At 37.9% G+C, this 17,706-nt stretch overlaps 1 protein-coding gene across 9 annotated transcripts in view; it reads right to left on the bottom strand.

Moving 5' to 3' along the window:
* NCOA4 (nuclear receptor coactivator 4) overlaps window positions 1–17,706 on the bottom strand; it is a 20,083-nt gene extending 2,377 nt beyond the window's left edge. Inside the window, exons 1-11 of one of the 9 annotated variants that reach the window (XM_012540143.3) lie at window positions 12,576–12,676; window positions 11,956–12,009; window positions 10,660–10,751; window positions 6,424–6,577; window positions 5,251–5,391; window positions 4,784–4,872; window positions 4,207–4,315; window positions 3,218–3,307; window positions 1,977–2,120; window positions 629–1,630; window positions 23–163 (exon numbers count right to left, since the gene is read on the bottom strand). In XM_012540143.3, coding sequence (XP_012395597.1) covers window positions 23–163; window positions 629–1,630; window positions 1,977–2,120; window positions 3,218–3,307; window positions 4,207–4,315; window positions 4,784–4,872; window positions 5,251–5,391; window positions 6,424–6,564 — 1,857 coding nt within the window. In that variant the 5' untranslated portion in view covers window positions 6,565–6,577; window positions 10,660–10,751; window positions 11,956–12,009; window positions 12,576–12,676. Of the gene's footprint in view, window positions 1–22; window positions 164–628; window positions 1,631–1,976; window positions 2,121–3,217; window positions 3,308–4,206; window positions 4,316–4,783; window positions 4,873–5,250; window positions 5,392–6,423; window positions 6,578–10,659; window positions 10,752–11,955; window positions 12,010–12,575; window positions 12,677–17,584 lie in introns of those variants that run through there. The other 8 variants (XM_023494660.2, XM_012540140.3, XM_012540154.3 and 5 more) reach the window with 8 other exon arrangements.

The following is a 17,706-nucleotide window of genomic DNA, read 5'->3' as shown; positions in this document are numbered from 1 at the left end:
GCTCACAGTTGAGGAGACTTACCTGGACAGGGGTTCGGTACAACCACTTGTCTTTGTCGACTTTAAGCTGCATACAGGCAAAAAGATCACAAACTGCTGGCAGGCCATAATGGTCTTGGGGAAAGGGATGTTCTTCTCGTAGGGGTGAATTGAGGAATGCTTCCTGTATGAATGAGAGGCTAATATTCAACAACTGAGAAAGAGAAGGCTGAAATAAAACTTTTAATTATTTGTCCAAATTAGGTAAGCCAAACATTGGCCAACTTTTTTTGCCCCTTTTATTAGAAATACCAACTAACAAAATGAACTAGCTTCATTTCTCATGCATTTTAGAATGTGGAGAGTGCTCAAGGGAGCAGCCAATTGAGGAAAATCTTAAACCAGTAGTTACTGTTTAACAATATTGTGACTAGGTGTGACTGATACTCTTGATCCTTAGTTTCATATGGAAATGGAAATTATCACATTTGTACAAATTTATCTTACAATCTGACCGCTGGACTGAAGGGCTTTACAGCTCTTAAAGTGATGTGAAAATGTGAATTACTCAATGCCACTAATGTATAGGAATAACTTTTCTAAAAGTATTGTTTTAAGACTAACCTGTCAGTGTTAAACCCATGCTCACCTGGGCCTTCTTTCGAAGTAACCACTTGTCTTCCCCAGGGGGCTGGCTAGAGCTTCCTGTGTTCTTTGAAGGCAATATCCAATCAGCTGCATTAATTGGACAGTGCCAAATGGTCATGGGGTTAGGTCGCATTTGTTTGGCTGGTGACAGGCCCTCCTGGGGAACTTTGTCATCCGGACTGTTTGCTTCCTGTACTCTTATTTCTTTGGGTTTTGTTTTGACAAGCCAATCTGACAAGGAGCTGTCCAGCAAGATCTTGAGGGGTTCAGGAATTGTACAAGGAGCTGGCTTTGGTGTCTTAGCCTGTTCCTCTGCCTCATCCCTAGAGGGACAAAGCCACATATTCAAGGAGGGTTTCAGCTTTGCTGGCTCAGATTTCAAAACTGGCAGTTGATCCATTGGGACACCATTTTTATCCTTTCCTTCCTTTTTCAGGAGCCACTTACACAAGGCCTCCTTCTCACATTGGTCTTCACAAACACACTCGGAAAAGCTAGTACAAGGCTCATTAGCTTTGCACACCTCCTCAACTTTAAAAGGAACCTGATGATGCTGAACAAGCCAATTCTCACTTGGTGTGAGGGAGGAAAATGCTGTCTTCTTCCCTTCCAGGTGCTCATTCAGGCACTTCAGATTTCCCAAATTTTCAATCTCTACACCTTTGGGCTGGTTGCCCTGACAGTTGGTGCAGGAACCAGGCTTGAGAAGCCAATCACTTGCATTATAATCTTCCTTGAAAAGTCGAAAAAGCTTTGACTTATCATCTGATTCAAAGTTACCATTCTCAGGGTCAGGAGAGGTAACCAGCCAATCAGAAAGATCCATTTCTTCTTGCTCAGGGAGCTCTAGGTCAGGCCCCTGTAGAGAGGCCGTAGAGAAGGAGCTTTTACGCTTTGAGGGAATTCTTTTCTCAGAAACATCTTGCTTGTGGAGCCAATTTTCCAAGCCCTTGAAGTTGCCCCAGATGTTACTGATATTAAAGTTGCAGGTTTGGGAGGAACCCTATCCAAAAAACACAAATGTTATCATTTCTTGCTACAATTAGCACAATTCTTAGTTTTCTATACATTTTAAAAAGGATGTTAAACTGTTTACTCTTATCCATTATCTCTAAATAATCTCTAAAACTGGAGCCAGTTGAAATAAAATAGGAAGTCATAGATAATTTCTGAACATGGAAATGAATGATATGGCTCAACCTGGATCTCACAATCATTTTGTAAAGTGTTTAAGATGAATGCCAATTTTGACCACTGTCAAAAATACAGCATACCTTTTGATCGATACTTCAATTTGTATTCTGAACACATGCTAATTTTATCACCACAGTTAATCATAAAATAAGTACCTGGCTGCTTGTCAAAGCTGACTTTTTGTTAAGCCAATCTTGAGGGTTGGTACTAGGTACATAAGGAGACTGACGAGTTGAGGCAGGTTTGCTTCCAAGGAGCCAGTCACGAAGTGGAATAAATGAAGGACGAGATGATGGTTTCTGCCAATCAGGTGACACCATTACTTAATTATATGCATCAATCCATTACCAATTTATGCAACAGAGACAGCTTGGCACAGTGGGAAATGGATTATAAGTAAAGAGATCTAGGAATCTAGACCCAAGTTTTCTATTAGCAAATGATAGGGGATACAAACTTCCCTGAATTTCAGTGTTCTCATATATAAGGTGTTAAAAATCTTCCAACTCTATACTGGAGCCAGTTGGAATACCAAATTAATCAGTTTGATAAAATAGGAAGTCACAGATAATTTCTGAGCATGGAAATGAATAACATAGCCCAACCTAGATCGCAATCATTCTGGCAACAGTATTTAAGATGAATACTAATTAGAACATTACCATAATACTACAGTCAAGAGAGTATGAGGAAGACAGTGGCTGAGTGGAAATAAGAGGAAAAACAAAAAGTATAATGGAGAGAGAAATGTATGAACCCACGTGACACCAAAGGGAAGAAAATAAATACTTATACAGCACCTACCTACCAGGAGGCATACACGGGACTATAAAGGATAACACGTTTTTTTATATATAATGACAGTTTTTGCGTCATGTTTTTGTAATCACCTATATTGCCTGTTATAGAAACTATAACACAGGACTAAGGGCTTTACAAAAATCTTTTTTGATTATCACAACAACCTTGTATAAAGTGTGAATTATCTCTATTTTACAGTTAAGGCAACGGGCAAAATAGGGGAAATGACCTACTCAGGATCATACAGCTAGTAAGTGCCAGAGATTGGATTTGAACTCGAGTTTCCAGGGCTCCTCTCCACTGTGCCAATCAGAAGAAACGGGTGTCTTTCCTTTGAGAAGGGTCAGTGATGAATTTGAGGTGATAATGGGATAACAATGAGTTCCATCAGACAAAATGTCAAATAGTACAACAGTCATTATGAAGCATGTCCTGTTTGAGGGGGATGGGAGGGAGGAGATCCTGAAAAAGCTTAGCTGAACTCTGGAAACATACAATAAAAACTGGCAAAACTGAAATCATATAACTGAATTAGACTTAAAACTAAAATTAATGCTTAGACAGCTGATTCAAATCCAGGAACAGCTGCACTCACCTGCTCCTGCTTGGGAAAAGAAGCCCTTCTCTCTACAGGTGGCCCAGGATTGGGTGAAGCAGCACAAGTCATCAAGTGCTCGGGAATTTGCTTAAAAGGAAACAATCATCCTTTTTATTATGCTACAAAACTTTAAATTCTGAAACCCCCTCAAATTATATAGTGCCACTTTTCCCTCCCCCCGTCCCACCTCACCCATTTCATTGTGTTTACTTGGTATTTTATTATTTGGAAGTTTTTTGCTTTATTTGGTTCTGTTCCTTGTAATATATATATATTGATGAAGTTTTGGATTCACTTATCAATTGAAAGAAAAAAAAAATTCCCAGTCATAACAGTAGAGAAAGCAAACCCAAGAACAACTAGAAATGAAATACAGTTTTGGTCCTATAGTCCTGCTACAAAAAGGTATTTGATGCTGAACAAGTCGCCTCCCACCCTTTAGCCCATTTGCTCATCTCTAAAACAAAGTAAGTGTAAGAGTTTTCTTAGGGTTCCCTCTCCACATTAATGATCTTATATAATTGATTCTTAACGCAGGTAAAATTCTCAAAATTAATGAAGCTATACAAAGCCTTCAACAAGACAAGCCTCGTTGTCTACTAGTAGAAATATAAAATCTTCACTCAAATTAGTGGCAAAATTTATGCCCTATTCTTAAAATGTCATTAATTCGGACCATAAATGGAAAGAGATAGTATCATACTAAGATCAAAAAAACTAAAGGCTAAGTTGTATGGATGTTTTTAACAGCAGCAAGGATCTTTCAATAAACTAAGGTGACCCCTAAACTTTTCATTTATTTGGAATTTGGGTGCAATATAATTAACTAGAATAAATCTAATTAAAAAGGAGGGCCAACACTAACATTTTCTTAAAAACCATCAAACAGTAGTTTAAACAAAACCTATATGCTATTAAACACAACAATTAGGGAAGAATCCAGAAATAGTCCACATGTTCTCATCACAAACATTAAAAATACTCACCATGGTTTTGAGAGAGCCAAATGTAGTGATGGTCTGACGCAGAGAAGCTGTATCAGCCTCAAACAGCAGGACAGTGGAATCTTCAGGTTTGAGGGTCAAGCTACCCAGCCTAGAAACAAACTTTTCTTTTTTAATCATTAAAAAACAGAGAAACTTTCCCATGACATACACACCATTCATTTCTGCTTTAAAAGAAAAAAAAAAATGTAAGCTACCTACTAAAAGAGGGTAGCTAGGTGGTACAATGGATAAAGTGCCATCCCTGAAGTCAGGAGGACCTGCATTCAAATCTGATCTCAGACACTTAACACTTCCTACCTGTATGATCCTGGACAAGTCACTTAACCCCAATTGCTCCAGCCAAAAAAAGAAAAAGAAAGAAAAACTAAAAGAACCAAGGGTAAGGAGACATAAGTGTTTTATACTACCAATAGTCATGTAAAATGTGCTGGGCAGAAAAATCTCAAATGAGGTTTAAAAAAAAAAAAAAAAAAGGAATGAAACAGCTAAAACTTCTATTTTCTAAGATACATTTAACAAAAAACAGAATAATTAAAGGCATTCAAAGGTTATTTACCTCTCCAAGCACACAGAAACTTGATTGGCTAGATCCTTACTACGGGTACATTCCAACTGGTGAATAAGACAATTGAATTGTCCCAGTAACTGAAAGAAGAATAAAATCATGACTTTAATCCTAGAGAAAATGTATCCAAGGTAAAAAGTCACATCTACATTTCAAACTGCATTTGAAATCTATTAATCTATAGCTACATATGCATGTATCATGTAAATTTTTATTCAAACAAATATTTTACAATAGGGAAAACCACAAAGCAGCATACACTAGTACAAAGAATAATGGACTGAGAGTAAGACCATTTGAATTTGAACCCCAGCTCTGCTACTAACTGTGTGGCATGGGTTCACTGATTCACTTCTATAACTTTTGATTTTCACATCAAAAAGAAAATTTGATTAAATGATCATTCTCAGTTCTAACAGGCTAGGATTAAAAGTAAGAATTATTTAAGTCCATCTGACCCAATAGAGCTGCTGAGCTTGCTGCTGAAGTGTTTCTTCTTTAAGCTGATAGATGAGATCCACCTGTTCATACAACCACACCTCACGGCTGCGCAAACATTCTAGGTGACGGCTTATGCAGCTGTGAATCTGAGCTTTAACCTAAGAAATATACAGGAGTTCCATTAGATCTCATAAAGCAACAATTTTAATTCAAAATGAATTTTATCTAACTAAATACCTGAACAAAGTCTATTAAGTTTAATTTTCCAAAGTCATGACTAACCCCTAAAACTTTATCAGTATTGCCCTTGGAAGGTTCAAATTTATATTAAAATTTGCAATGTTCTAAAAAAAAAAAAAAAAAAAAACAACTCAGCAACAGTAACAAATAATTATTATATCTAAGTAATTTTAGATGTTACAATTACAGTTATCTATGGAATGAGTCAAGGTCTAGAGCTGTTATCTTACTACCAATACCCACAGAAAGAGGATGATTCATAGTAATACCTGTTTAATCAAACATGCTACTGCATGTCAACATCTGAAGATGATTTATAAGACATTTTAAGCAAGATTAATTCAAAATGCCTAAGAAAAATTATATGAATAGTAATTCTAAGAAGTCTAAATTTGAAATGCCAAGAGACAAAAACTAAGCACTTTTATATTATTTATTAGCCTATAGGGATGTTAGCATAGTTAAACATATTGTTATATAACCAAGTTACACTTCAAAATCCTTAAGACTCAGAACGTAACTAATTCTGCCACTAACTACAGTAGATCTATGAGAGATATATTTCAATAACCTAGATTTCCATAACAGGCAAGATAGGTGATTACAAAAACATGTCACAAAAACTGTCATTATATATAAAATCGTGTTATCCTTTATATTTGAAGACAATACTTTTCTTCTTTCCTTCAGAAGTCTTAAATTCATTAGGTACATTCTTTGATTTATCTTTTGTATGTCCCACAGTACAGAAACACAGAAATAAATGTTCCTTAAATGAAATTTCTGCAGTGGAGATAGATTCTAGTTTCCTCCGGAACTAAATTTGTCACGAAGAATTAAAAGTAATCCACATAGGAAACTATAACCTGGGCTTCTTAGTTTCTAGCAAGATGCTCAAATAAATGTACTGATATCCCAGAGTAGGAAGGATACATTCACAAACTTCATACTTCTCTCAAGTTGTCTTTAATGTGCTGTTCAGCCCTGAGAACACCACCAATGGCATGCTCCAATTCCTTACGGGCTTCACAGCACCTGGCCAGGGGCTCTTTATTGCTGGAACTGCCACTCTGGTCCTGTGATATATTCATGGTGGAACCTATTCTTTAAAACAAACAAAAAAAGCATAGTAATATTAAGGTAAACATTAATGCTTCTCCTTAAACACACTATTTTACACATTTCAACTATGCAAAATTTACTGATTTTTCCATCATTTTCCTACCTACCTCTTAAGTACTATAAATTTTTGTTAAACCTCATGTCAGTGGACATTTGGTGACCATTTAAGTTATAATTTCCTTTAATCTATATAGCAATTTCTCATAAATTCAAACAATCTCACATATTCCCTCTGGTATATATATTTATGAATTTATGTGGTACCAAATATGTGTGTTTGAATTTCAAATATTTACCTACTAATAATAGCAGCAGGGCCACAAAAATGAAAATTGACAATTCATGTCCTCAAGGAGCTTAAAGTCCACTAGGAAGGATCCAACACATCCCAAAGCAACAAGACAAAGTATACTAAAAGTAAAAGAATGAGGGGCAGCCAGGTGGTGCAGTGGACAGCGCACCAGCCCTGAAGTCAGAAGGACCCGAGTTCAAATCTGGCCTCACTTAACACTTCCTACCTGTGTGACTCTAGGCAAGTCACTTAACCCCAATTATTTCAACAAAAAAATGAAAAAAAAAAAAGTAGAGGAATGAGAAATACAAAATGATACAAAAAGGTATTAATAAAAAAGTTCAAATTTTCAAAATTCAGATTTAAAAAATGAAATGTAAATTTGAGACAAATTGTGGAGTGCTTTTTTTTTTTTTAATCTGGCTAAGGAATTTTTATTTTATCCTAGATACAATAGAAGGATCATAATTGAACTGGAATAAAGCATTGTGAATAGAGAAGAGAGCAAAGAAATTGAATTCTTTCAAATGTCAGTCTTTGTATACTGAAATGGTTGTCTACTAATGAGTAAGTTCATAATAAAAAAAAGTTTTTTAAAGATACTGGAAAGATGGAATCAACAAAACTTGGCAACTCTGGGCTCTGAGAATGCTCAAGGTCCCTCCAAGTTTTAAAATTCTACTAAGTAAAAATTCTATGATTCCAAAAAAGCTGTTAGGATGGCTTAAAAGGGTTAGCCCAACTGTCATCTTACAAATTGAGTTATAAAAATGATTATGAAATGTAGGAAGCCAACTTGTTATTAAGACAAGACCACTATGAGACCCTATACGAAGTTGGTCTCTGTTATAAAGTTAGAAGCACTAATATAAATTTAAAAAACAGCAGATTATGAGTACCATAAAAGCAAATCACTCTAAATTAAACCAAGTTGAGACTTAAAAAGAAATATCACATCTAAATATCACAATGCAAATTACATAACATTAGGAAAGTCCAAATGAAATATAGATTGATGACTTGGATTAATATCAAAATTTTCCTGGCATGACCCTTAGTTTAAACGAGATTGAGATTTTTATCCAATCCTGAAATGGTAAAACATTCACAACCTAATCTACACTTGGGTTTTCTTTTTGGTCATTGTTTAGATATTGTATAATGAAGATGAGCAGGATTAATTTTTTCTTCATTTTATGCTGGAACCATATAAGAGCACTAGATAATGACAGGATTTTTTAAAAATCGGAACCAATACATTTTTTTATTTATGAAGATTTAAAAATTGGGGATATTTGGTTTGATTCAAAGTTCTAGAAATAGTCTTATCTCATTAACTCCCTGGTATTACAGACTCAGTTCAGAAGACTACCCCAAGGTTTAAAAGCCATTTGGAGGGACAGCTCGATGGTACAGTAGATGCAGCAGTGACCCTGAGGTCTAATCCACCCTCAGACACTTAACCCTTACTAGCTGTGTGACTCTAGGCTGGACAATTCACTTAATCCCAGTAATTCGAGGTAGGGAGGTAAATCCACTTGAGGGCAACCTTGAAAAAATACTTTACTGATTTTTTTTTTTTTTAAATAAAGAATGTTATTTAAACCTTTTTTTCCAAAAAGAGTTCTAACAATTTTTGGATACAATAGAATGTAAACTCTTTGAGAGTAAGGGAAGTCTTTGCTTTTGTATTTCTAGCTCCAGTGCTTAGCACACAGCATTTTTAATTCATTCTAGCAAAGGCCAATACGCCTTTAAAAAAAAAAAAAAAAAAAAAAAAAAAGCCAATTACCAAACTCTAGAATGTATGCTGAAAATACTTTCTTTCAATTGATCCAAAAGCTCTGAAAGAAATCTTTTGAGTAGCTATCAATCCAGAGAGAAGTAACCCAGCTCTAAATGTGTTATGAGTAATCCCTTTTTTATCCCAGTAAAATAAATTTTATTAAAATTACAATTCTAGAAAATGAATTATAAATTGAAATATGATTTTCTCCATAGAATTCATGATAAATAGGAGGTTGTATTCCAGACCCAGAACCTAGAGAAGGGAGGAAAAAAAAAAAAAAATCAACCTTCTCTTTCTACTACGAATTTACAAATTTTCATCTTCAAATGTTTAAGTCAATTTCAAAACCTCCCAGGCTGTTAAATTTCTATATGCATCTTTGCAGGTTAAAGAGTGCAAAGTACAATTTAGCAAGATTTCTTAAGAACTTACTCCATGCAAGGCACCAAAAGAAGTAGTATGGAATCAAAGATGAAAAAACAGCTCCTGTCTTCAAAGATTTACAATGTAATAGGGAAATATACCATATAAACAAAAGGCATGATATAATGTACAAAGACCACAGTAGGGGTAACAAAGATAAAAATGCTCCAAGGCAACTTGATGAAGATCACATGAGATCAGGAAAGACTTCTTAATAGATGTGTTTCAAAATTGTAGAAAATTTCAACAGGCAAATGAGAAGGGAATGAAAACTGTAGAAACATGGGAGGATGAGGTGGGGGAATGGGGGGGACAACAGGGAGGAGGGGAGAGGATCATGAAAAAAAGCTTGAATGGAATAGAATGCATTCAAATAGAACATACCAGGGAAGAACTTAAGTGCCAAGTTAAGGAGTTTTTGTATTTTTATACAGAAATACAGAATGAGAGAAAGGTTGTAGGCAGGTGAATAACAAGTCAGCCCAGAAAGCACAAAGAAGCCAGCTTTGTAAATGATGTTTAGGGTCTTCACAAAGGTACTCACTAACTAGTCTAATGCTGTTTCAAATACTAAGGGTTATTATGGAGGTAGGATAGAAAGGATTTCGTAACTAAATAGAAGCACAGTAAGAAAATTAACTGACACTGTTTGCTTTCACATTTTTTTCAAAGAATTTAAAACCATTTATGGCTAACAATGTTTGCACAACTTCACTTACAGTTAGAAGGCAGTGAAACACAATTGCACCACAAATCAAGGGATTTGAAACTGATCTTTCCTTTGGTTATAAAGGTTCTGATAATTACTTAAAATGATGACTTCATGTTCTCTACTTCCCCATTACAAATTGAGAAATGGATGAAAAACACTTAGAATAAATTCAATGAAACTTGTCCGTGTAAATAGCAGATTCATTATCAATGACAGAGACATTTTTCCCCCACCAGAGAAGCTTCCACTTGGCAATTCAATGATAGGATTTATTTAAAAAAAAAAAAAAAAAAAAAAAAAAAAAACACATCTGAAACTCAGCTGAAGGAGTTTAAAGGTCATTAGAGCTTGTGATGTTTTGGAAAGAGCTAGAGACTTGAATTCTAGTTCCAGTTTTATGATTAACTGGATGACACCGACAAGCCATTTCAGTGTAGTATAACATATTTATATCACAGAGTAGTATAATAAATATCCTTTACTGAATAGGAAGCCCTTGTGTTTCAGAATTGTTTCATTCTTTCTGCTGGCATAAACAGTACCTAGTAAAGTTAGTGCCTGGCACACTGTAGACACTTAATGAACCCTTGCTCACTTTAGTCACATGAAGGAATGGAGCAGTGGACACAGGAAAAACTTAAGTACAGAAGACCCAGAACTATTCAAAAGAGATTCTAAATGTATAAAGCCCTTTGTAATCCTTAAAGTTCCGCAAAAATATGAGTGATTATTATTATTCAAACTCAGGCTTTTTCCCAAAGCAAAGACAACTTTCAGTACCAAGGGGTACAGAGCTGTAGAATAAAGGAGAAAGGAGATTTGTAAGTAGTAGTGTGCAGTTTCCTTACCGATTTGAAATATCTTACTCCCTGGTGGATTAATTACTGGCAGGGAGAGCTGGAGTTAAAAGCAGATCATCTCCATCTGAGACTCATTTGAGCTAAACTCAGGTTAAATATAAATAAAAATTACTACAGAAAGAATTAAACCTAGTTGTTCATTCAAATGAAGAATATGAGAGAATAAATTATTACTTAAACTTTTCAGTCTGATCCTCTTTGTAATTCAGTTTTTAAAATCCTGGTCATATTAAGGTTGGTATAGGCCGGATCAAAAATCATTATTTGATACTTATCACTTAAAAATTCCGGCACTTATGTTAAGGATTTCATATCTTTCCCAAAGAAAAAATAATTCAAATCATTTTAAAATCCATTTAATGATCAATAACCATAATTTTTCAGGTGTTTCATTCTTCCCACACAATCTTATCAAAAATTCTTTGAAAAACAGCTTTGCTAATACTGATTATTACTTACTCTGGTAAGGATGTAGTGAAGCCAATATGACTAAACAGGAAAACTAAGTGGGTTTTTGTTTCAATTCTATCCTTAATTAGCCAAAAGACATTGTTAAAATTATTTACCTGGAGATAGAAAAGAGTCCTGTATCTTCACTTGTGAAAAGAGAACTGGATTAGAACAGGGTTCATGAACCCCTTCCTTCAAAAGACCTCTTAATTTGTGGGTTTGGGTTTGTGTGGTATTTTTGTTTGTTTTGGGTTTTTTTTTTTCGCCATTTTGATAACTCTCCGTATTTTGGTAAAAAATAAAAACAAAATATGCATTTAAAAGCATTATCCTTAGAAGGGATGCACAAGCTTCAATAGACTGCCAACAACCATCCATAATAGGGGAAAAAAAACTTTAAGAACTCCTGAGAATCTCACTCATTAAGACACCCTGATCTCAAATTATCCAATTTTAAATCTTAAAAAACTTTTGAGCTTTACTCCTTTTTTTAGTATCTTAATCTACTTGCAAGCATTTGAAAACTTAATATAGGATAAATATGTACTTAAAAGCCTTAATTCCAATTGTTAATATTAATTTGATTTTCCTGATTTATTACATGATATTTTGATTAGTACAAATTCGTCAGCTGAACAAAGACAAATGGGTCAACTTTTGGAACTGTTGTTGAATTTAATTTGTACTTTCTAAAAAATAAGATGTATATAATGAGACTTTTAAGTTCATATGTAAACGTTCATATATCCAGTTCAAAATATAAAAAATTTAAATATTTTAGGTGCAAAACTAGAAAATAACAATCATTAACATTCTTAAAATGCTTAAATTTACCTTCAAAAGGTTCTTTTTTACTTGAGGTTTTCTTCCTTCCAACTGTGGGATCTTCTGAAAAGAAAAAAGTGCCACAATCCATTACATTGCTACTACCCTTTCCAATTCTTTTTAAAAAACTGTTTCTTTAGATCACCAGAGGCAATCAATATTTGTATATTCAGCACAGATAAATATGCATATTATCAGCGCTGAATTTACAAGTGTAAATCTACCACTTCAAATTCTCAAACCCAAAGACTGAAAAGTGACCGCAAAATTTTGTTGCCCAGTGCCACGTAATGTTTTTCTATTTCAAGTTACAAACTGATTCATTCAACTTTCTAGGTTTCCAAGGACACTTTCTAGTAGTACTGCAGACTTAGGGAAAAACCCATCTGTCCCCTATTCTGTGGCAAGTCGGTCCACTGTCCCATCCTAAATAAAAAGCTTATCTATGAGGCGGAGGAGCTGGCTCTGCCTCCCACACCGAAAACCAGCCTCGGCCATTTAAAGCCCCAGTTCGGTGTCCCGACGAACCAGACCCGAATAATACAATCGCATGGCGCACACTGCCCCGGCCCGGACCCTCGACCTGCCCGCCGCCCTCTGGGGTGTCCCGGGGCAAGGCGCCCGCATACCGTCCCCGAGTGACCGCCGCCGAGCGCGCCGGGTTCTGCCCCCAGCCAGAAGAAGGCAGCAAGACAACAAAGCCTGCAGCAGACAATTTATCAGTTGAGGTTACTGGGGCGGAAAATTTATCCTGGAGCTAGCACAGCATTCGGCCCCGCCCCTCCTGTCACCTGTCACCTGATTCCTGCGTCACCAGGCCGCCACTGCCCCGGCTACAGCTCGCACGTCCGCACTCGCGCAAAGGACTGGGGGGCCCCCGAAGGGCGAGGCCGCCTCGCAAACCCGGATGGGTAAAGCCTCGGCATAGGCCCCGGACTGGGCCCGTGCTGGGGGCCCGTGCCGGGGGCGGGGTGGGGAGGCCCGCCGGACCATGTCATTTCCAGTGGTCAGGCTCGGCCCCTCTCCGGAGCGGGCCCAGCAGGCCGCGAGGGCCGCAGGCAGTGCCGCGGCATTAGGACGTCTATCCCGGCCCGGGTCAGGGTAACCGATGAGATACCTCCAGGGGCCGGAACGGGTAGTCTCGCTTTCTTCGCCAGAGAATACCCCCTTCTCCCCCCCAAGAGAAAGGCAGGCATTCGATGAGGGCCCAGGGAAGACAAGGCAGGGAGGGGGAACAGCAAACCCCGGTCATGGGGACGTACATATACGCACATACACCTATCCACACAAACACAGGCGCGCTCTATGTTCGCACACAAAGACGAAGCTCTCTAGCTAGACCTGACGCCCAGGGGTCTACAGGGAGGAAGGGCTGTTTGCCTTCCTCCGTATCCCCAGGGCTGGCTTAGCACAGTGCCGATCCGAGGTGAAGGGCTTAAGGACGAATATGGAAATCGTTTAGAAGTACACAAGTTTAGCCTATAATGGGGGAGGAAGAAAAATTTGCAACACAAGATTTTGCAAAGGTGAATGATGAAAATGTCTTTGCATGTATTTGGCAAAATAAAATACCATTTAAATGAATAAATGTTGGCTGTGCACAACATGACAAATATGGAAATGTTTAAAAGGACTGTACATATTGTACCTAGATCTGGTTGCTTGTTGTCTTGAGAGAGGAAAAAGAAAAAGTTGGACAAAGTCTTTAGAAATATAAAATACTATTGAAAAAAAAAGAATGTAACGTCATGTTTAACATATCATTACCGTCCGACTTTTTCAGTAATATTTAGATTTATTTAACCTTTGCACTTTTTTTAAACCAAATTAGGAGTATTTTTTCCTTTGAAGAGAGGATCACTCTTCATATAATACTAGTGATAAAAAGAAAAATAAGTTGTTCCAGAAATTTAGAAATAGATAAGTAAATGCTGACTGGCTGTTATAAGGACTTTATTCTCTCCCAAGTGTCAGAATGAAGATTGGTGGGCATAGTACATATAATGGATAAAGCACTGGGCTAAAACTCAGGAAAATGACTGCTAGTGTCAGCTCTGCTACTATCTCCTGATACCAAAAAGAATGTAAAAACAGTTTCTAGGGATTGATTACAAAGTATACAATAACTTTTATTTACTATTTAATTAGAAATCTGATCAGCTAAATTCAAAATTCACAACAAATTTCAAAATTAAATGACTAGAAATTAAGCTAGAAAATGTTCCATCCTGGTTTTTTCTCTAATGTTGGAGCTATGGGAACAATGCTCTTTTCTTGAAAGATGTTTATTCTAAACAAACAACAAAGATCTAGGACTTAACTTCAAATGTGAAAACTGTATCCATTGTAAAAATCCTCCAAAGCCATCCATATTGATACTAAACCTTTTAAAAATAAGAGAGCAAAGGGTGAAAAGAATCTAGGGATCACTTTGCTTCTAGTCATCAAACAATACCTTTTTTTAAGTTTTCTAAGCAATTATAGCAATAACAGATCAAATTACCACTTAAGTACCCGAATCCAATGTCACAATTACTAGAATGTCAGGCATTTCAAATTCCAATGATTTTAAAATTAGATTTTTTAATCTAATTTTTTAGACCCAGTATATTGAAGGGGGTAATGAAGTATTTAAATATGTCTCTCATCACTTTTAAAATAATGAGGGTTACAGAATTTAAGACTAAAAAAATTCATTTAATAAAAAAAATTTTAAAAGGTGGGTTAGAATTTATTTAAATTATAAAAGTGACTTAAGCTGTTCATACCTTATGACTCAAGTGATCTCAATACTACACATATAGCAGAAGACAGAATTAAAACAGTCCCTGCCTTCAAGGAGCTTACATTTCACAGGGCAAATAACATGCACATATATACATACATATATCTACATACATATTAAACATAGGTAATGAGGGTGAGGGACTACCAGTTGATGAGATCAGGATTTGAGCCAAGTTCTTGAGGGACCTAGATATAAGATGTATGGGTGAGAAAGAAGAGTATTCTAAGCACAGGCCAGCCTGTGAAAAGGCCCCCAAATGGAATGTTATATGTAAGGGCCAAGATGAATAGTTTGGCCAGACTTAAGAATACCTTAAAAGGTCTAATGTGTCTAGAAAGGGAAGCTGGAACCAAAGTGCAAGGGGCTCTAAAAACCAAAGAGAGTTTTTGTTTAATCCTCCAAGTGACAGGGAGTCACTTGTGCTTATTGAGAAAAAAAGTGACATGGTCAGGCCAGTGCTTTGAGAAAATCACTTTGGCAAGTTTTTGAATGACATATTAGAAGGGTAAAATACTTTTGACAAGGAAACTAATTATAAGGCTGTTAAAATTGCCAGAACTGAAGTGATGGCCCTTTATCTGAAGGAGATAAATCCCAGATTTAATGGGGGATGAGCAATCAAGGATAACTCCAAGGTTTCAAATTTATGTGACTAGAGGGAAAGTGGAATACTTAACAGAAATAGAAAAGTCTGGTCGAGGGGTGAGTTTTGGAAGGATGATTATGCAAAAAGTCCTTCATCTCATCAATTATTCACCAGCTTTAACTATCACTTAATTCAATAGAAGTGAAATTTCAAAAGTCAAGGGATATGGGGAGCCCTAAAAATAAACTAGAAACATGAACAACCCAGTCAATAATTTTTAGCAAAATATCATTTGCTTAATATTTGACAATTCAAAATAGATTAGGCTTTAAAGGATGTTAAATGAAACACAAAGAAATCTTCCAACATTAATTCTATTATTTACTAGCCCACTGTAGATCTGAATAGACAATTCAAAAAATAACCACAATACTGAAAGATAACAAGTAATTTAGTTTAAATATTCCATAGGTTCTATAATTACTAGATGTCAATATAATTCCATTCAACAAGCAATCAAGTATCTTACTAGATTCACAGTGCTACTAGGGATGGGGAAGACACAAAAATAATACAACATCCCTTATAGATCTTACAATGTTTGTTGGGGTGGAAAGTGGAGAGGGAAGGAAGCAATCAGGCCAGAATACAATATATTATATACTCAAATAACCAGGGAACAAAATAAATCATAAATACATAAGAGTTCTATGTGAAAATTAAAATAGTAGAGATCCCTTCTGAATAGAGAGGGGAGTAGAATTGGAGAACATTCTAGGTATACCAAACTATGTGAACAAAAAACATTTTTTTTATTACTTTGAATAGTACAGGAATGTCATGGGTTTCATCCAGTTTAATGTGAAGTGGAAACAAAATTGGGAAGTCGTCTCAGATAAAGCTGGAAGGTGGAAGAAATGGTGGGAAGACCTTGAATGTCAGACGAGGTGTGGATTTTATTAAGTTGTGAACGGCTTAAACCATAACCCAGACAAGATCAGACCTGTATAAGGACGATTAATATGATCAAAGAATCACTCGGCATTACCTATTCACTTTCTTTACTGTCTTCCCTTTATAATCTACCTGGCTTAGCTGCTCTCCAAGTTCAAAACAAAAGCTGCTGATGCTGTTCAACTAGGTTTCTATTATTTAAGCTTCTGAAAGAAAAACTATTATATGCAATTTCCAAGTTATTTTTTTTTCCAAAAAGACGCACTTTTAAAAAGCATCCTTCCTCAAACATATTCAATTGTAGGAATAAAGCCTCGATGTGATTTAACCCGCAAAGGGGACCCTCAACAGAGCAGACCCTCTATCAGGGCAGGCTGGCGTCTCATCTTTAACTTAGAAGCCTGTGTGGGTGAGAATACGGGAATCGTGAAATTATGACTTATTACCAATAAATGTTTGACTCGCACACCTATTTTTATATATACCACGGGGTCACGGGCGAAAAGGGGACGAAAATGGAAAAAGAGAGGCTCCGCTCCCCGGCACCCCTAACCAGCCCACGGCAGGAGCCGTCGAGGGGCCCGGGTCCTCCCGGTTTTAGGGTCAGCCCGGTGGTTACCGCCCCAGAATAACGGGCCAGCCGCAGCTGAGCGGCTTCAGACAGAAAGTCCCCGCCGGCTTGGGGTGTGAGAGGGAAGCCCGACTAGGAGGCCGCTCCAAAATCTGGGGGAGCGGTGGGAGCAGGGGCAGCAGAGGAGAGGCCGAACCCGGAGAGGCGGGCAAGCAGAAATGGCTCGAGCCGGCCCGGACCGCAAGTGCCGCGGGGAGGCCCCCTAAACGTCCTCCAAGTCGGTGCAGCTCCCAGGCTTGGGGGACACCTCACGGAGCTCCCCCCTTCCCAGATACCGCTGTCCCCGTGGGTGCTTTGGGGACCGGGCTCAACCTCCCGTCCCTTCCCCTTGGCCAGGGTCCGTCCTGCGGCAAAGAAGGGAGGGGTCTTTTCCTCCTCCTTCTTCTCCGCAGCGATCAGAACGAAGAGCGGCCCGCCTGCTCCTCGGTGACCGCCCCTGGAAGCCCGACCTAGACTCGGGCCTTCGACAAGGGAGAGGGTCCAGCCGCGAGAGAGAGGGGCCAGAGGCTGACAAACTTGGTCGGACTGCAGCTCGCCAAGGGAAGGTCAGATAGGGAGGAATGGCCGGCCGAGGCCCCGGCCTGTCAGTCGGGCGCGGGCGCGCCCGTCTCTCTCCACCGCTCCCTCGCCCCCGCCCCAGGGCGCTCTGAATACTTATATGAGCCCGAGCCGTTCTTACCGCTCCTCTCAGGCGCCGACGGCCACTCCCGCACCGTGCGCTGAATCCCGGCCGGACCGCAGCGGACAAGAAGCGGCGAGACTGACAGGAGGCTCCGAGAGCGAGTCTCGCGAGAGCAGCGC

Source organism: Sarcophilus harrisii, chromosome 2 (assembly GCF_902635505.1).
Source record: "Sarcophilus harrisii chromosome 2, mSarHar1.11, whole genome shotgun sequence".
Taxonomy (NCBI): domain Eukaryota; kingdom Metazoa; phylum Chordata; class Mammalia; order Dasyuromorphia; family Dasyuridae; genus Sarcophilus; species Sarcophilus harrisii.
The sequence above is the reverse complement of the archived record's forward strand: the minus strand, read 5'-3'. Positions and strand labels throughout refer to the sequence as shown.